The 19,526-nt window shown below is 47.1% G+C and overlaps 3 protein-coding genes across 4 annotated transcripts in view; 2 read left to right on the forward strand and 1 right to left on the reverse strand.

Annotated features, from left to right (window-relative positions):
* The window catches only part of TTC25 (tetratricopeptide repeat domain 25), a 40,078-nt gene extending 40,041 nt beyond the window's left edge, over positions 1-37 (forward strand). Inside the window, exon 14 of the mRNA XM_006833698.1 lies at positions 5-37. Coding sequence (XP_006833761.1) covers positions 5-37 — 33 coding nt within the window. The remainder of the gene's footprint in view (positions 1-4) is intronic.
* Positions 38-773: 736 nt separating this feature from the next.
* Positions 774-4,944, forward strand: CNP (2',3'-cyclic nucleotide 3' phosphodiesterase). Its single transcript, XM_006832645.1, has 3 exons — positions 774-1,437; positions 3,201-3,340; positions 4,495-4,944. The coding sequence occupies exons 1-3, from the start codon at positions 825-827 to the stop codon at positions 4,942-4,944; spliced, it is 1,203 nt and encodes a 400-aa protein (XP_006832708.1). The 5' UTR covers positions 774-824.
* A 2,099-nt stretch (positions 4,945-7,043) lies between these two features.
* The window catches only part of DNAJC7 (DnaJ (Hsp40) homolog, subfamily C, member 7), a 39,006-nt gene continuing 26,523 nt past the window's right edge, over positions 7,044-19,526 (reverse strand). The window contains exons 8-14 of one of the 2 annotated variants that reach the window (XM_006832646.1): positions 16,426-16,590; positions 15,599-15,690; positions 11,728-11,801; positions 11,113-11,259; positions 10,727-10,879; positions 7,750-7,812; positions 7,044-7,397 (exon numbers count right to left, since the gene is read on the reverse strand). In XM_006832646.1, coding sequence (XP_006832709.1) covers positions 7,360-7,397; positions 7,750-7,812; positions 10,727-10,879; positions 11,113-11,259; positions 11,728-11,801; positions 15,599-15,690; positions 16,426-16,590 — 732 coding nt within the window. In that variant the 3' untranslated portion in view covers positions 7,044-7,359. The remainder of the gene's footprint in view (positions 7,398-7,749; positions 7,813-10,726; positions 10,880-11,112; positions 11,260-11,727; positions 11,802-15,598; positions 15,691-16,425; positions 16,591-19,526) is intronic. The other variant, XM_006832647.1, reaches the window with a different exon arrangement.

The raw sequence follows: 19,526 nt of genomic DNA on the forward strand, positions 1-19,526 counted from the left end.
CCAGCTCTTCTGTGGGCCCATTGTCCCCCCATCCTAAACAAGAGAGTATTATCTATCCCTGCCATTGTTGGGGGTAGGGAGGTAGTCTTTCAGTAGCCCTCCTCCCTCTCCCCCACCCCCACCCCAGCTGTGTCTCTGCCCAGATAGAGAAACCTCACCCCTTAAAGAGGGCATCCTTAATAGTTGCCAAGAATATATAACTCGGTGCCAGGCCCTCCTCTGCATGTACTTTGACATGGCTCCTTTTAGAGGGGGCAGCAGTGGGTGGTCCTGAAGACACCACTCTAGCTGAAGGGACCTGAGCTGCGGCAGCTCCTTGTTGGCATCCTCCACACTCTGGAGTGGACAGGTACTCAAGGGGGCTCAAAGGAGGGACAGCGGTCCACCCTCCCGTCTCCATTTGCTATCCAGGTGACCTGCTATCCAGGTGTCGGTGTAGATCTGTGCTCTGTGCCCCAGGGAGCTTTTCAATGGCCAGTTGTGTGTGTGTGTGATGGTGGTAGAGGGGGAGTAGATTGTCCGGCCTCTTTTGAGGTATCTTTGGGTACACTTGAATTTCAGGTTTTCAGTTAGTACCAGCCAGGGGCTCTAAGAGACATGGTAGGCCCTAGAAAAGTCCACCACTTTGGGAAGGCGCTTTCCACCCCAGGAGTGCTTGTAAACTAGGGCTGGGAGCCAGGTTAGATGAGGGACAAAGCTGCTGGGATGGCTACCGGTGACTGGACTGACTGACCTGACTGACAGCTGTTCTTCTCTTCCTCACCCAGAATAGAGGCTTCTCCCGAAAGAGCCACGCATTCCTGCCTAAGATCTTCTTCCGCAAAATGTCATCCTCAGGGGCCAAGGACAAGCCTGAGCTGCAGTTTCCCTTCCTGCAGGATGAGGAGACAGTGACCACGCTGCAAGAGTGCAAAACACTCTTCATCCTGCGCGGCCTGCCAGGAAGCGGCAAGTCCACATTGGCCCGCGTCATCGTGGACAAGTACCACGATGGCACCAAGGTGGTGTCTGCAGATGCCTACAAGATTAACCCTGGCATTCGTGGAGACTTCTCTGAGGAGTACAGGCGGCTAGACGAGGACCTGGCTGCCTACTTACGCCGGGACATCAGAGTGCTTGTGCTGGATGACACCAACCATGAACGGGAGCGGTTGGAAAAGCTCTTTGAAATGGCCGACCAGTACCAGTACCAAGTGGTGTTGGTGGAGCCCAAGACGGCGTGGCGGCTGGACTGTGCCCAGCTCAAGGAGAAGAACCAGTGGCAGCTGTCCGTCGACGAGCTGAAGAAACTGAAGCCTGGCCTGGAGAAGGACTTTCTGCCACTCTTCTTCGGCTGGTTCCTGACCAAGAAGAGCTCTGAGAGCCTTCTCAAGGCTGGCCATGCCTTCCTGGAAGAGCTGGGGAACCACAAGGCTTTCAAGAAGGAGCTTCGACACTGTAGGTGGCAGGGCTGGGAGGCTGGCGGGGCAGGCAAGTGAGGCCTGTGCACAGTGAACCCCATTCTCTAGCCCAGCAAACATGGCACCAGGTGCTGCGTGCATGGGAGTATGGGTTCTTACAGAACTGAGAGCCCAGGTGGGGACTCACTTGCAATGATGTGGTCCTGGGGGGAGGTATGTGGAGGGAGTCACCCTCCCATGTACCCGCTACATTCCTTGTCTCCCTGCTCCCAGCCTAGAGCTAGACCTGTCCCTTCCTCAAAAATAGGAGAAACACAGTGAAAGTCATAACAGGAGATAGGTCACCATGTGTTATACCTTTGAAGAATCGGGTCCAATGTCTTAAAATGGTTTTTAACAGCAGAACCATTTTCTAAAACAAAATACTACATGGAGTCCTAAGGTGTAAAAAATTAAGAGTAGGACACTTCTGACTTTCCTTGGAGTGGCTCTCAGCCTTGGGTTGCCCCACTCTCCTCTTGGCCCCCAAGGTAGCTCTGTGGGGTCCCAGGGATTCAGAGAATGAGAGTCTCACAGTGAATACCAAACCTCTTGTTCTGCAGACAGGGAAACAGAGGACTGTGGGGTTTGCCACAAACCATTATGAGCTTCCCTGCCTGGGCTAGGCCAGGTTTCCTCCTGGCAGGGGCTGTGTGCACCAATAGGAGGGTAGGTTTGGGATAAGGAAGGCTCCTGGTGGCCGTCATTCTCCTCCAGCGGCTTATTGGAGCTCTGTCATCTTCTGTGTCTTTAACACATTACCACTTCCCAGATTTTAGATGATCTTCATTTTTTGACTATCCCCACCCATGCATATATGTTCACTTGCATGACTCAGGTATCATGTGCGTGTCTAAGTCCTCTGGTAACTATCTTCTCTGCTCTTAAATGTGGATTGCTCAGAGACCAGGGAACCTGGAGCCCTGCAGGACGCTGGCCTGCAGTGAGCCCCATATGTGGCCTCCTGCTCCGAGCTGGTGGCTGTTTTGGAAAGTAACAGGCTCTTGAAGCTGTTATCATTGAAAACTGAGTTCCTTTGCTACTTGGGATGGAGCAGAAGAAACGCAACGGGGCAAGAACAAGGCTGCTCAGAATAGATGTGCCCCTCTCTTGGGAGGGTGGTGGATGTCCTTGCAGGGACTCAACTCAGGAATAAACACAAAGAATCTATTGACTGAAGACAGCCACAGGCTTGGAGTCTGGAAAGTCATTCAGATCACAGCTATCCCACACCTCACTGTGTCTACAGCTACCTGATGTTACCTCATTACAGCCCAAGATTCTTCTTGTACCCATCTCATTCTATGCTCTCATCCACAAACCACCCTGCAGGTGTCTGTTAACATGGGGACCCTGTAGTTTCTCATCCATACCTGGGTGGTCCTGGGCAAATTGGGCATGCGGTCATCCCAGTTGCTGTGTGTGATTGTGTGTTCCCCTCTTTTTCATTCTACCCCACACTTTTTCTGACTTGCTGGTAAAAAGCAGATTCCCTTGGTCTGGTACTACCTGAGAATCTTCCAGCCTCGGGAAGAGATACAAACATTTATATAAGTAAAACCATGGAAACCTTTATACAGCTCAAAATTTGCTCTTTGGCCACTTAACAAATGAATTGCTCTAGAATTGACGCACAGTATCCTGTAACTTACGCACGGGGTGTAATCCTTCACGGTCTACGTGACCATTGTGGTGTGGTCTCCATGGGAAGTTGGCCCCCTGTTCTGCTCCCCTGCGCTGACCACCACTCTCTCCTTACAGTTGTCTCTGGGGACGATACCAAGGAGAAGATTGAACTGGTTACCTACTTCGGGAAGAGACCCCCAAGTGTGCTACACTGCACAACCAAGTTCTGTGACTACGGGAAAGCAGCTGGGGCAGATGAGTACGCCCAGCAGGATGTGAGTTCTCCCTAGGGACACCAGCTGAGGGGGTACAAGGAGGGGACCTACCAGAACATGGACAGCAGCCTAAGACCACTGTTCCCTCTATCTCCCCCTTCCCAGCATAGCTGTATCAGCCCCCACCCGGTGCCCTTTACTGAAGAGCCAGCCTCCATTCCTAAAACTGCCCCCTAGGGAGCCTGGTACAGTGAGGTTTTTGTCCCCAGTTCCGAGGCCTGGCTTTGTTGGAGTTAAGGAGGACTGTGGGGTAGTAAAGCTTATTGACTAGGGCTATCAGACCTGTCCCCAGCACACAGCCACTGAAGGTGATCCTGACTAGCAGACGTCTTCCCCAGACAGGCATTCCTCGGTCTCCAGTCTCCAGTCCCCTTCAGCATCACATACCCCGCGACCTGACCTACCCCACCCATTAACTGGTTTCCTCCCACTGGAGTGGGAACTCTCTGAGGACCTGCGTATTTTAGAATTGCTCACTGTAATAATTCCACTATCGCCTCTAACCATTTGTTCCTTCAGTAATTATGAAACACCTGTGACCCGATACTGTTGGGACTAAATGTCATGAGCAAACAAACATTGAGAAACTTTTATGGTCAGAGGAAGACAGATTTTCTCAAAATCAGATATGATCAGATGTAAACTGAAGTGTACAGAGTGGATTTTGTCCAATTTCACCCCACCCTCTAGGTACTGGCCTGCAGACCTCCCCAGTTCTTACTACTAACGGCAACAGTGGCATCTGCTTTGTGCCTGATGCTAAGAGCTTTCCGCTGTTGTCACTCCTTTAATCCTCTCGTTCACTCTGAGCAAATTTCTAGTACTGTCCCTCTTTACAGGTGAGTAAACCGAGGCAGAAAGGCTAAGCAACTTCCTCAAAACCATGCAAGCTAGTTAAGTGGCACTTTGGTTGTGAACTTGGAAGTCTGCTTTTGACTCCAGCTGTATTCTGCCTCTGAGCCTCTTCTTTTTTGCACATTATACCAAACAGGGTAGTGAGAAGACCCCTCCAACACACAGACATGCATCACCGACATCTGTGGACGGTGTGCCCTGAAGCATGACCTCTGCTTAGTGTTCACTGTTAAGACTTCTTCCTTCTGGCTACCCCGCACACACCCTGTCAGCCATCCCCTCTTTCTTACTCTCCCCAGGTGGTGAGGAAATCGTACTGCAAGGCCTTCACATTGACGGTCTCTGCCCTCTTTGTGACACCCAAGACAACTGGAGCCCGGGTGGAGTTGAATGAGCAGCAGCTGCTGTTGTGGGCAAGTGACGTGGACAAGCTGTCCCCCACTGACAACCTGCCTCGGGGGAGCCGTGCACACATCACTCTGGGCTGTGCAAGTGATGTGGAGGCTGTGCAGACAGGCATTGACCTCCTCGAGATTGTGCGCCAGGAGAAGGGGGGCAACCGAGGCGAGGAGGTGGGTGAGCTACACCGGGGCAAGCTCTACTCCTTGGGAAGTGGGCGCTGGATGCTGAACCTGACCAAGAAGCTGGAGCTCAGGGCCATCTTCACGGGGTACTACGGGAAGGGCAAAGCTGTACCCACACACAGCAGCCGGAAGGGGGCTGGCCTGCAGTCATGCACCATCATTTGAGTACCCTCCCACCAGGTGCCCCTCGCTCTCTAAGGAAAGGGCAGGGAGCTTGATCTTTTTTTTTTATTTTACTCAGTTAACCTACCTGCAACTTTTTAAAAAATGTGTGCACTAATTGACTTCCTCCTACTGCCCTCTTCCTTGCTAACACTCCAGCCTCCTGTCCACACAAGGGCCATGTAGACACCATTCAGGAACCTGGGCCAAAGCTGATGAGGCCAGGTCCATTTGGGCCTGGAGCTGCAGCCAGAACTGAGCCCTGCTTTCAGTTCCTGTCACCAGACCTTGCTCCAGCTCTGCTGCGCTGGACTAATGGGAGGGCCACCTGAAGGCGACAAACAGCCTTCTGACCAGTGGTAGTAACACTGCCACAAAGAATGAATGGCGGGTCTGGGGTGAGGGATCCCTGGGCTTTGATGCCTTTTTGAATCAGCACAGTCCCAGGAAGGCAGGGGCTATTTACCAGGGTAGAAAAAGGGCTTATCCCACCTTTGGTCCTGGGTCCGTCTCCTCCTCCATTACCATAACTAGGTAACCGTCTGAGAACCACAGAAGGCAACAGAAGCTGCGGAAGCCATATGTCAGGCTGCAGGCTGACTTCACTGGGAAGGAACTAGGCTTACCATCGTTCCCAGCAATGGGCTCTAGAGTGGCAGGCAGAGTCCATTGGTGGGGATGCTCCAGTCTTAGTCTGCCCAACCCATCTTGTCTCCACGGTGCCTTGGGAGGTCTCATGTGTGTCTCCTCTAAAGGGGCTTGGTGGGTATCTAGAGCCAATGGAACAGATCCCTGGCTGTTACGGTTTACCTATTTCTCAATGAAGGGATTTGTAACACTCTGCTACATAAGCTGTGGTTCTTGGGTGCCCCTCAGCACCCTCCGCTCAATAACAGGGCCTCGCTAATCGGGTTATGACTCAACAAAAGTACTTGGGATTTAAGTTACTATCCTGGCTTTGTCCAATTTAGCAATTCTAAGACTGGTAATGAAATAAATCATGTTAATCCTAGTTGTGTGCTGTCTGCCTTCCCTTCTGTGCCCAGTTAGGTCTTTCCTTGGGCGAGGGCTGGGTCTCTCAGGACTGGCTCTGTCCCACAGCTTGGGGCCATCGGTCCTGTCTCCCCTCTGCTGGCTGCGCACAGCTGTGCTAAGGCTGGGCAGTTGAACAGTGTTGGCTTTCATGAGGAAGGAGAAAGGAGAGAATGGTTTTAGATTCATCAGAAGGTGGTGGTTGGCTGAGAAAGCGATGTAGAGCTCCAAGCCTCTTACCCTTTAACCAGTGTGAGGCTTAGGTGTCCCCAACCCCATCCAACCAAACTTCGCAACAAGACTCGAGTTCCTAGTTAGAAAGGCCATTCGGCTTCAAACGGGAGCATGAGATTCAAGTCCTTTCCAGGTCAGCATTAATGTGGTCATCATTTCACTCCAGTCTTGCTACCAGAGGGGAGAGATGGGTTCAGAAGGTTAGATAAGTAACTGCGGGTTCAAGACTCTTCCCTACTTAAACTACTAAAGCACCAAAAATATGAGCTTCCAATGATCTGTCTAGAGTGCTTCAGAATGTGGCCATGCACAGCCTGACCTGAAGATCAGGGGCTGTGCCATGCACCCCTTCCCCATTTGCCTCCTCCTTGCAGAAAACAAGGGCATTTGCTAAGAGTGGGTGTTTCTACCTACAGGAGACTTATGTCAGTGACTTGACCCCCGCGCTCAGAAGCTGCTTGCCCTACTCTGGAAGAGGCTGGGGAGGCAAGATCTCACTGTCCTCTGATCTAACTCACCCCAACAGGTTTCATTAGAGTCTCTGTAGACTGCCTGTCTAGGTTAGCGCCCAGCATGACGCTTCACACCCTCTCACAACTTCTAGTGCTTTCTGGAGACTCCCACCATACAGCGAGCATGTTTTCCAAACACACCCCTATGCTGACATCAGGCCGGGCCCAGCAGCACTCACGCTAGGCGGCGGCTCTGGGAGAGACAGCCAACACTCAACCTTTCTTCCACCAGAGTTGGGTGCTCATACCCCTGTGAGGCTGCCTCCTGAGTCTAACGTCCATGCTGGGGGTTCGGCTCTGATACACCGACACAAAGCAGCTGCTAGAGCAGAGGTCCAGAAAGGGTCAAAACATTTTATTCTCTTCATTTTTTCTTTTTTAATAAAGTTAAACAGTACAACAAAAAAATTCACAAGCTGCCTCCCTCTGCGCCCCCCACCTCCCTGCCCTCCCCACAGTCTTCAGCGCTGGCTCCCTTTCCTTCACCCCACGCACACAGACAGAGGGATCCAACTGAGAAAACGAAACCGCTCTAAGCACACGGAGACATGATGAAGGAAGGAGTTGCATTCTGTCCATATTCCAGGTTAAACTGAACAAGTCTGCATTTTCTGGGTTCTGGGTGGCTGGTTTCCTTTCATTAGCCAAACTGAAAAAAGAAATTCCCAGGACCAGATGCTGGAAGGAAAAGAAGAGTTTGTTATTAGCTGGCTCTGGCTCTTCTAGGGAAGCTCACTGTTCAATAAAAGCTCTACAGAAGGGCGTCAGACAGCAGTGTGAGGGCGCATCTGTAGCTTCTGAGCGTTGCCATCCTGAAAAGCAGTTCTAGCAGCAGGCAACTTAGCGACAGCTCCCTGGGCCTGAGAGGGGCATCTAGTCACCTCCCCTGCTCCGTCCTCAGCTAAGTCAACGCTGGAGTGGGTAGATGGCCTCCTAGATATGAATTCAGGAACCCGAAGGAGTCGCTTAACTGAGGAGTCCCTGGTTTACTTGTGACCTGGGGCCTCCTGGGAGTAGCAGGCATACCCACCTTCAAAGCTGAAGCCCCCAGGGCCACCGAAGAATGCCTTGAAGATATTGTTTGCGTCAAAATCTGGCGAGCAAGTCAAGGTACATGAAAGGAAGAAAAGCATGACACAATTAGAAAGAAGTGTCTGAAGAATTTACTGTAACCTTGAAATGGGTCTCCCTCCCTTCCCAATACTGAATACATGGACCTTGGCAAATTTGATCACTTGATTCCACTACTAGGATATACACTTCCTTCTCCTCCAGATGTGGTCCCAAAGGAAAGCTTTCCTTCCTTCAACATGCTTCGTGGTGCCTCCTTATCAGCTGGCACATAAACCTTTGTAAATGTTAAAATCTTTGGTTTTCCCCCCACTTCTGGTCTCCCTATAATGCTGAGGCTGTTAGTGAAAATACTAACCATTATTGAACTGCTACCAAGAATAAGAAGAAGACCTATGATGTATATGGTTCCATCTGTTGGAGTTCATGTCTACTACAATAAGCACTGGACTGCAATCCTCAAGGTCTGCAGTTTGAGTCCACCAGTCACTCTGCAGGAGAAAGATGAGGCTTTCTGCTCCCATGAAGATGGGATGTATGGATGTATAGACACCCTATACCTAGTCACTGAATCCAGAACCAACTCAACAAGACTGTAATTCAGAAGGAAAACCTAGGATTTATTGAGCACTGAAATAAAAAATCCAAAGCCATGGCTGATGAGTCAATTCCAATTCACAGGGGCGCAAAAGGACAGGTTAGAACTACCCCAAAGGGTTTCTAAGGCTATAAATCTTTAAGCAGGCAGACTGCCACATCTATCTCCCATAGAGCAGCTGGTGAGTTCAAATTACCAATCTTCTGGTTAGTAGTTGAGTGCTTAACCTCTGTGGTACCAGGACTCCTCTAGTAAGTACTTACTAGTTGCTAACCATGGAGTCCTGGTGTGGTGCTGTAGGATAAGCACTGGAATGCTAACTCTAAGGTCAGGGATTCAAACCCACCAGCTGCTCCTCAGAAAACCCTATACAGGGTCACTGTGAGTCGGAATCAACTAGATGGCACTTAACAAGTTGCTGCTAACCACAGGATTAGCTGCTCACACCCACCAGCTGCTCCTTGGAAATCCTATACAGGGTCGCTATGAGTAGGAACCAACTCAGTGATACGTAGCAATAACAAGTTGCTAACCACAAGGTCAGTGGCTCAAACCCATCAGCCACCACTCCAGAGTGATGAGGCTGTCTGCTCCTGTAGGCCTCCACACACTTCTCAAAGTGGCGCTGCCATCTAACCCCTCCCCAGAGAGTCCTGCACTCTTCAATTTATGCCACGTCAAGATAGCAGTTTTTACATCCCAGAGGGACACAAACTTTCTGGAATAAAAAGAAGTTTGAAGGGGCAAGATCAGGGCTGTAGGGTGGATGGGGTAAGGTTTCCTAAGGAAATTCTCACAGGACAGCCCTTGGCTGCCTTTAAAGGATGAGCAGGTGCACTACTGTGATGGAGCAAAATTCCTCAGCACAACTTTCCTGGCCTGTCTCTCACCAATGAAGTTTTCGGTTTCATAATATGCCTTAGTGACTGCATTGGGTCTTTCAAGAATACACCTTTGGTACTCTAAAAACAGCTACCATAATCTTCTGAACTGACCTCTCTGTTTTGAATTTAACTGACCCAGCAGATTCCCTCGGAAGCCAATGTTCTGATTGGGCCTCAAAAAAAAAGCTGGTGTGGTGCTGTAGGACACACACTGGACTGCTAGCCTCAAGACTGACAGTTCAAACCCACCGGATGCTCCTGGAAATCCCCTATAGGGTTGCTATGATTTGGAACTGACTTGACACAAACAACAAAGTATAAGATAAGTGTAGTACTGACAGGACTTGGGTGCAGCTATCCACTGATCACACAGACATGTCAGGACACATTCTGTTTAGAATAAACCTTTGTATGTATGAACTGGAATCCTAGTAGTAATACTTTTTGACTTACCCTCATGTATTTCTAGAGCCTAACTTTGGTCCATAGCTCCCTCACTTCCAGCTCTTTAATAGTTTCTGACTGCTTATAGTAGCTGTTCTCAATTGGTGAGCAGCGCGCCATGATTAGTAGTACAGCTAGCTTTCTTACAGACACACTGAAATTAGAATTTGTATAGTAGCATCAACCTTATTTTAAGTTGCAATTGGTTTTCTTAGTGGGAGAGAAAAATGTCACTTAGTTGTCACTAGAGACAGTGGCCTGAGAACTGGGCACAGTCCAGGGCCTCTCACCTTGCTCTGACTGGGCCCATAGTGAGCAACAATACTGATGGCAGTTGGACTTTACTTCATTCTGACTTTGTGGGAAATTAAAACCTGTGAAGGCTTATGGGAATGCACGACACATAAACTGCAGTATACACTTTGTAGTGAAAAAGATGAAGCTCCTATTTCTTCCCATAGCCCTTTTGGGCTTCTGACGCCTGATCTAGCTCTACCAGCCTCATCTCTCACCAACTGCCTTCCTCTAGCACCTAGCCTCTCATACTGGGCTACCCGCCACTTCCAAACGAGTGCCGCTCTCTTGCCTTTCCTTGCTGTTACCAAAGAACCAACCTGCTGTCCCCTTTGCACCTGATTCCAGGGCTATGGGTCCCTCTAGGCCAGGGGTGGGATTTGGCCTGTGGCTCCTTGAGGCCAGGGAACCTGTTGGAGTCAACTTTGCCTCCCCGACACCAGGAATACACCTCACACACTGCAGGTGCTCACCAAACACACACTTTACAAGACACTGGTGTGACAGTGTAGGATAAGCTAACCACAAGGTCAGTGCTTCAAACCTACCAGCAATTTCTCGAAAACCCTATACAGAGTTGCTATGAGTCAGAAGCAACCCGAAGACACTTAACAACATCTTAGCTGATTACCCACAGACTCTCCCTCTGGAGTATCACTGGAACAACCTCTAACATTCCATAAGACTCAATCACGCCAGGCTGCCCCGCTACTCACCGCCCATATTCATGCCCTCCTCGTCCAGGTCCTGTCCACTGTCATAGCGAGTCTTTTTCTTGGGATCTGAGAGGATCGTAAAGGCTTCTCCAACTTCCTTGAACTTTTTCTCCTCCTCCTTCTGAACTTCAGCGCTGGCTCCACTGTGCCGATCTAGAGGGAGGATATAGGAGGGCGCTTTCAGAATCAGACTCAAGGAAACAAAATGTAAAAGAATTAACCACTTTTTAGCTGATTTCGGAATTGGGTGCTTTCCCAAATTTGGGGACTATGAGACTTAACCTTACCCCTGACTGAAACACATCTCCAAGGCTCTCACGCCAGGCTGGGGGTGGCAAAAGGCCTGCCCTGCTTGCTCCTCCCCAGCCTGTCCTGACCCACTCTACCTGGATGGTGCATCAAGGCCCGCTTCCGATACGCTTTTTTGATCTCATCCTCAGAGGCGTTTTTGTCCACTCCCAGAATCTTATAGTAATCTTTCCTCTTGCTCTTCTTCAGTTCCAACTGTGCATTTTTGAGGAGTTGCTTGTGTTCTAGAAGGAGACATTGGGTGTCAGTGGACATGTCTGTTTTTGGCTTTCCTTGCTGGGTCTCAGTCCAGTTCCCTTGGAGTCTCGAGTCTTGCTAACTATACCAGGGGCTTTTATGGTGCTTTCTTCTGGATGTTTAAATAATCTATTCACACAGACTCCTCCTACCAGCCTCAGCATACAGAAACGAAGTGAACATGACAGAGAGGATCTTGGCCCAGAAAAATCACCTGACTCAGTTTACTTCTTTCAACCTTGAATCAAGCTATCCCTATGCCGAACTTTAGGGCCTATATGTAAGACCTATAGTGTCCTGGTGTGGCGCTGTGAGTTAATGTACAAAGTTGGTTTGAACTGCAAAGTCGGCGGTTCAAGCTCACCAACTGTTGCTCAGAAACCCAATACAAGGTCGCTATGGGTTAGAAGCACTTAGCAACAACAACAATGTAAGACAATACAGCTCTGCCTTACCTTTTGTTTTCTCTGTCTGATACACTTTTTCATAGTCCCGCACTGCTTCGTCATACTGTTCTGTGTCCATATAGCTGAGAAGAAAATACAGGTTACTTTAATGTTCAAACGTAATGCAGTGGCCTCTGTATCACTCTGGGGGAAGAGGCATGGCTCAAACAAGGCATACACTTTTGCTAAAATGCTTCACCCAACAGGAGCCCTTAATCTAGCACTAAAGCCAATCTTAGACACCAAGTTCTCATGGAAAAAAAAGGAAACGCCTCGAGGCATTTCAACCCATCCAGCAAAGTGATGCATTGATCTGAGTGGAAAGCAATTAAAGGAAGAAAATTCCTCTTGATAGGACACAGAGACATCTGGATTGTCTCAGGAAAGGCCATGTGAAGGCACCTAGGGGGTTCCTTGGGATTGAAACAAACAGGAGAAAAGTATTGAGCGACACACGGCTGTGAAAGCACCTGGAGCGCCCGAAACATGCAGGGCAGGATTCAGTCCAGAGCAAAAGTGGGGTTAGTGAGCCCAGACGACAATCAACCCAGCAGTTCAAGGTGGTGGCTGGCAATCACGCTGAGAAATGTCAGGAGACAAAAGGCGACTCAAAACACAGGCTTGGTACTATTTCAGTGGTACAGAAGGGAGGGGCCTCTGGCCCAAGATGGGAGGCATCTAGTTTGACAGGCTTATTGCCAGAGGTTTAAAAGTTTCTCTTCCACAGAAGTAAGTGGCATGTGTGTATCCCGGTAAGACTGCAGGCGCCAAGATTGGCTTACCAATTAAACACACTGGTCGGAGTTCCGAGGCATAAGCCCTAAGCTGGGGCGTAGGGAGTGACCCTGCAGAGCAGCTAGTCACTGTGCAACGGAAATTCAGTTTATTACTGCTGCCACACAGCGCCAATACCACAGAGTTCCGGCAGGGCAGGAGAGTACTGTTCATCTTGGGCATCTCTGATTTTCTGGTAACTGGCAGATGCATGGTATAACACATGATTTAGGATGCTAAAAAAAAAAAAGTTTCTAAAAAAATTTATATATATATTATTGTTATATGTCACTGAGTCGGTTCAGACCCATAGTGATGCTGTATAGGGCTTCTAAGGAGCAGCTGGTGAACTTGAGCCACCAACCTTGTGGTTCAAATGAGTCTTGGTGTGGCACCGTGGGTTGATGGGCTGGACTGTAAGGTCAATTTGAACTGCAAGGTCAGTGGTTCAAGCTCACCCGCCACTCCTCAGAAATTCTATATGGATCGCAATGAGTTGAAACTAACTCAATGGCACTTAACAATAACAACATAAATGGAGCCCTGGTGTGGCACTGTGGGTTAATGCGCTAGACTGAATTAACCCACATGTAATGGGAATGTGCCAATTCTAGTAGGAAAAAGGATGCATAAAAACAATTAAAGCTATTCAGATTTTTACTTTATCAATGGAAGAAATTATAGAGATTCACACAATTTGTCTTTCTACTGGTGCAACTTACTGGTCTCTCCCCATCCAGAGCAAAGAGGGACAAAAATGGACATATGGAAACAATGAGTCCAATGGCCTACCAGGCCATGTGAATCTCAACCTCCATAACTCTGAGACCAGAAGAACTCGCTGGGGCCCAGCTACCACTGCTGACCAGAGGCTCTGTAAGGGATCACAATAGAAGGTCTTGGATAGAGCGGGAGAAAAGTATGCACTAAAACTCAAATCAGAAAAGACTAGGCTTACTGGTGGGATAAAGACTGGTGGAACACCCTGAAACTATGGTTCTTAAGAAAGGAACTAAAAAAGTGACAGAACACAAGTGGCAGACGCAGTTACAGATACTACTGGGAGCTCCAAAAAGGCATTTATGTAGCATGAGTTCAAGTTTAGCACTGGGAAGAGAGAAATCCACAGAACAAGTCACCTGGGGAGAAATCTCCAGGTCCATTTGTAATGTATTGAACATTACAGGGAAGTATACAGCTAAGCACATTTTAAAAGTTGAAGAAGAAAAAAAGTAAAAAAGCAAGTAGATCTTTAGGGCAAAACTTTAGGGCAAAAGGGAGAACTTGAGCCTCTGATGGGAAATTTAACAAAGATCTGGCATTTTCTCAACACTAAGAGTAAGTGGAGGCAGACTGGGCTCGTGGGCAGGCCTTGGCTAAAACTTTGCTCTGAAGTCATTCCCAGTACTTCTGGCCAACCCCAGATACTGAGGCCGTGGCTCTCGTACTCAGCCAACCGTGCCAAATAGTGCCCTCTCCCCACCAGTGGTGGGATATCCAGGCAGAGCCACTCAGAGGACAGTTCTATTTTTATCACAAAGATAAGGTGCTGTCTCATAAGAATAACTGCAGACTTTCACTGAATGCATAAACAAGGAGAACATAATCCTCCCTCCCACTATCCTCTTAACCAATGTTTTGCTCTCTTTCCACTTCCTGTTGTGTGCTATCTTTTGAATAGGGAATTGAGTTGATCATGCATTGAGCAAACAGTAGTATCCCAAATCCACCCTCTAGATATTTATGGAATATCCTTTTTGCCACTACAAACAAAACTGTAGTAAATATCTTTACATTTGTAACACTTTGCTTCTGCTGAAACAAGCCTTTGACTGGGTCAAAGGGTACTCGTTTGTCTTCTAAAGCTTCCACTTTTGTCTGCCAATGATTTTCAAAGAAAAGATGATGGATGATTGCTCCCATATAATCTCTGTGTACTTCTGACAGGCTTAGTCATCTACTTAGAAATTCACTTTTTATAAACAGCACCATACACACCGAGCAGCACTAGGAAACAGTTTAAGAGTGGATAATTTTGGGAAGGGGTGCAGCAAACTAAATGGGAGGCATAAGGTAATCAGCACCACTGATGGACTGGGAGCTTAGAGTACTGCTCCTGGGGGTAAGCACCATTAACAACATGCGTTCTTTGGATAGGACATTTCCTATGTACGGAATGGGGGTTGGAAGATTGCTATACAAATACATCTTCCTGTAAGAATTTTAGGAGCCCTGGTGGTACACTGGTTAAGGCAGGCACTCTGTGATAACCAAAAGGTTGGTGGTGTGACCTCACCAGCTTCTGCAGTAGAAAGAGCAGTCTGCTTCTGTAGATTGACAGCCTTGGAAACCTCTAGTCTGTCCTAAAGGACTGCTATGATTTGGAATTCACTTGCTGGTAGTGGATTTTTGAGTTAGGAACTTCACTGTCTGGGGAATACGCTAGTATTAGAAGAGAAGGGTTAAGGAGGTAGGTCCCTCCTAGATCTTGTTACTATTCACGTTGGGAGAGAACAAGCACTGGAGGTATGCATAGCCCAGCTCAGGAACTACATGGTCTGCTCAAAACAGTCCCGGAGACACAACCCTTCTAGGCTATTTCCAAAGGGGGTTCCTGTACTGCTTGGAGGCTGAACCAGACAAACTTGAAATCCTTTCCAACTATACCCCGGCACTCAGAACAAACAGGGAAGGGGCAACTCTTAACAGTCTCCAAGCACCACACAGTCATTCAACAAAACATTTATAGAGTGAGCACCTACTATGTGCCAAGCACTGTGCAAAGTTAAAGCAAAAGTGTACAACACAAAATCTCCAAAGAAATATACTGAGTCTGTAACAAAAGGAATTTGGGTCAGGTATCAGAGGAAACTTACTGACCGTGAGGGGCGTTAGACACAGGCATGGGAGACTGAGGGAGCTTGAGCAATCTCCTCCGCTGGAGGTCTATAAAGATAGTCTAGGGCTGGAACAATCCCACCTAGAGGCAGGGGGAAGGACCAAATGACCTCACAATATCCCTGGGTCTGCTTCTGGCATCCACAACGCAATCCCCTGGTAGGCCATCTGCAAGTACGTCTCCCCCGCAACCACCAGAGACACTTACCACTGAGCTCTTCTCAAGTAGGCTTTTATATAAGTGTCATCGAGCTTCACTGCATTGGTGCAGTCTTTTATTGCAGCATCGAGTTTCCTAAGCTTCAGGAAAGAGAGAGCAGTCAGACTTCACATGTGTGGTGAGCATGGCTTCAGAATTCTAAGATGATCAGTCATGCTGGCTCCTTAACTATTGCAGTTGTTCCAAGTCAGTGGGAAACCCAGCATCTCAGGACTAAAGCAGCAGACAGCCTTGCCTAATGCAGAATTGGCTTCTCTTCTGTATCATGCAATCCAGGCATACCTGGCTACAAGGACAATCCCCCTCTAGTATTTCACATTAGTACCCCCCCATTTTCCCAGAGACCAACTCGAGGGATCAGGATTACTGTGATTTGTAACTACAAGAATTCTTCAAGGGTAAGAAGCCTGCTCTTTATTTCTTATGGGTTTAGGGTCAGAAGGGCACTCAGTCCCTTTTCAGCTGAGCATTGGGACCATCACATTCTCATTTTCCCTAATGACCACTAAAAAAGGAATAAACCACTTGTGTAATCCAGAAGAAGCAACAATATTTGCTTAAAATCAGTCTGAAGTTCCTACCCATTCTGGGGGAAAGGGACTTTGAAGAACAGATGGGATTATGTCTCCAAATTGTCCCTCAAGTGTCCACAGAATGTTTCAAATGTCCACAGAAAAGAGAAATTAAAGCTGGCTTCTTAGAAGTAGCTCCTTCCTGTCACCTGGCTTAACCTCATTGGGCAGATTTCCCCATGATTTCTTTGGTGTCCCTTAAAAATATCTTCATAGGTCCCAAGCTCCAGACCAAGCACTTACCTTGGAATTAACCGTACCCCGATTACAGAAGAGTTTAGCATTTGTTTTTATATTGTTGGGGTCTATTCCCAGGGCTTCTGTATACAGTTCATATGCTAGTTTGTAATTTCCTTCTTTAAACGCCTTATTCCCATCTTCTTTCTTTGCTTTAAGTGCTTTGGCATTCTATGAAGAAAGGCAAGGAGAAGCCAGTTACACATTCAGAAATGCTCAGATAGGCGCAGAGAGGCCAGAGTCTAGTCTCAATTTTGTGGATCCCTGTATTCAGCATTTCAGCCTCCACTCCACCACCTAGTCTACTTTACTTTGTTGCTCACTGCGCTTCCTACAGAATAGACAGAAGAAGCCAGGATTAAAACAACAACAACAAAAAGCCAGCAGGATCTATGTAACCTAGGGCTTGCCTTGACTCTTCAACTGAGGGAAGAAAAAGCAACAAAACAGAACACACAAGAACAAACAAGATGACGGATCAGGTGCAAGTGCAGTGAGGCACTCTGTCAGCAACAACAGAGAATACCGGGAACACGCAGGCTCAGGGGATGGTGCCAGAACTCGGAAACACATATAAAGGAATATTTAGAAAGCTGGAAGGATTATAGCTAGAGGAATTGGTAGCAGAAGCAAGAAATCCATTGCTTTCTAATTCAAGACGCTCAGCTACTCACAGAGCTGCCATCTTGGGTGAGACCAAGCAGGGAAAGGATCAGAGAGCGGCCACGGAAGCCTAACAGATCCACGGAGATAAAGGTGTGGACAGTCTCTCTCTTTTTTTTAAAAATCTGTTCATTGGTCTCTCGCTGTCTGTGCACCTCCATTCTGGTGACTACAGGGAGTGCCTGTGAGAGTGGGCACCACACCCCTACCCCAAGAGGGTTCTACTATACATGCACACAGATCTCCTCGAAATTTAAAGTGACAGTTTCCACTTAAAACCAAAAGGCAGTGCAAAACCGCCACAGCTGGCCCTGAACTATTTATCACTAGGAAAAAGGCCTGAACAGGGATTGTGGAGTAAGACAGGCAGACTAAAAAGGAAATAGGCCGAAAATTAAATCCTGAGTTATGTCACAATGACCAACAGTGGCATCTTGAAATTTCTCAGGAAGAACAGCGAAAAGGGAAGCCCATCTCCTGATCACATCTACCTGGAGGCAATCAGAAAGCATAAAAAATAACAAAATACACACCCATCTAAGTATTAAAGGCCACAGATAACACCTAAATATGCCCAAAAAACAGAAGCAGATGACCATATCAGTACATGTCCAGAAACGAGATAAAGTGACTGAGGCAAATGAGCTGGAAGCAGACCTACATTCCATACTGGAAGATGGGCAGGCTTTGGAAACGCCTGAGAAGAAGGAATTAAAAAAATGATTATAAAATGTACCAAAACACTATAGAATGGAGTTGAGAAAAATAAGGAAGAAGACAGGAAAGCACTACAGGAACAATCAAATAAGATAGATGTAGCACTGTAAACAATTCAAAACCTACAGAAAGAGGTCCAAACGATTAATAATAGAATATCAGAAATGGACAATACACTGAAAGGGCAAAGGAGTAGAACTGAAGAGATAGAAGCCAGAACTAGTGAGCTAGAAAATAAATCTCTCAACACTATTAAGAGCAAGGGAATCTGATGCAGACCGTGCAGACCTGGTCAGGAGTTCAAGGCCCTGTGGGCCCAAGCTTTGCTGACCGTCCAAACCATAGGCTCTGAGGATCAGACTTTAGCCACCTAGCAAACACAGCAAAATGTCCCTTATCTGATTATTCAGTTATGCTGGTTAGTAATTCCATACATGAGCCCTGGATACCCACAGATAAATGTAAAAACCTTCCCTAAAAGCCAAGACTGTACATTCCAAAAAGGCAAAGTTTCTGCCCCCCCAAAAAAGCTAAAGAGGATAGAGAGAAACTCTGTTAACTGATGGTATGTGGAGGGAATTATGATCAATGTAATGAAACAAGGTATATGTCTAACGTTTGAATGTGAAACGGATGATGTGCCCTGAAAACTTTCACTCAATCCACAATAAAAACCTTAAAAAAAAAATAAAAAGATAGAAGAGCAAGCACAAAAAAAGGTAAAAAAAATCTGAATAAGGTCTAAGATTCATGTTGGACAACATGAAGAGGAATAACTTAAGAATTATTGGCATTCTGGAACAGGAAGAATCACACAAGTCCACAGAGGAGATAGTTGAAAAGCTTCTGGAAGAAACTTTCCCTAACATCCTGAAAAGTGAAAAGAGAAGCATTCCAGAAGCTCAATGAACCCCAGCAAGGGCAGACCCTAAAAGAAAATCACCAAGACATATAATAATTAAGCTCTCCAAATTCAAAGATAAAGACAGAATCCTGAAAGCATCTAGGGAAAAGAGAAGTGTAACATACAAAGGCAAGCAAATCAGATTAAGCTAGGAACTCTCAATAGAAACCAAGCAGGCAAGAAGGCAATGGGAAGACATATATAAAACCCTGAAAGAAAAAAACTTTAAATCAAGAATCCTATACCCAGCAAAGCTGATAATCAAATATGAAGGTGTAATCAAAACACTCCAGGATCAACAGAAGCTAAGGGATTTTGCCAAAGCTGACACTGCTATGAAAAACATCCTAAAGGAAGTTCTGTGGACTGAGAACCAATAAGAACAGACAACAACTAGAGAATGATGTACATGGCAGCATCACCCCGAACTCAATCAGCAAATGGAAGAGTCAAGAACAGAATAAAATGATAAGAACAGAGGATCTGGGTGGTTAGTCTATGATCAAAACAATTACAATGTGAAAGAAGGTAAACACAGAGAAACAGATATCCAGGAGGTGAGAAGGTCAGGTAGATTACAGGATAAAATAGACTGTCTTAAATTGAGGAAAGAATTAATGGAATATAAGGTAAGCACAACAATGGGATTGGGGAGGGCAATATAAGAGGGGGAGGCGGTGGAAGAACAAGATAGATAGGGGAACACTGAAACATGTTTGCATGGCCTAAGTGGGACAGAGGTAAATATAAATAGTGATGCATGCTCAACCTTGGAATAAAAGGGCTCTGTGATACAGGGATCTAAGCACAGTTTGAAGAGGGG

The sequence above is a fragment of the Chrysochloris asiatica genome, unplaced genomic scaffold (assembly GCF_000296735.1).
Source record: "Chrysochloris asiatica unplaced genomic scaffold, ChrAsi1.0 scaffold00007, whole genome shotgun sequence".
NCBI lineage: Eukaryota > Metazoa > Chordata > Mammalia > Afrosoricida > Chrysochloridae > Chrysochloris > Chrysochloris asiatica.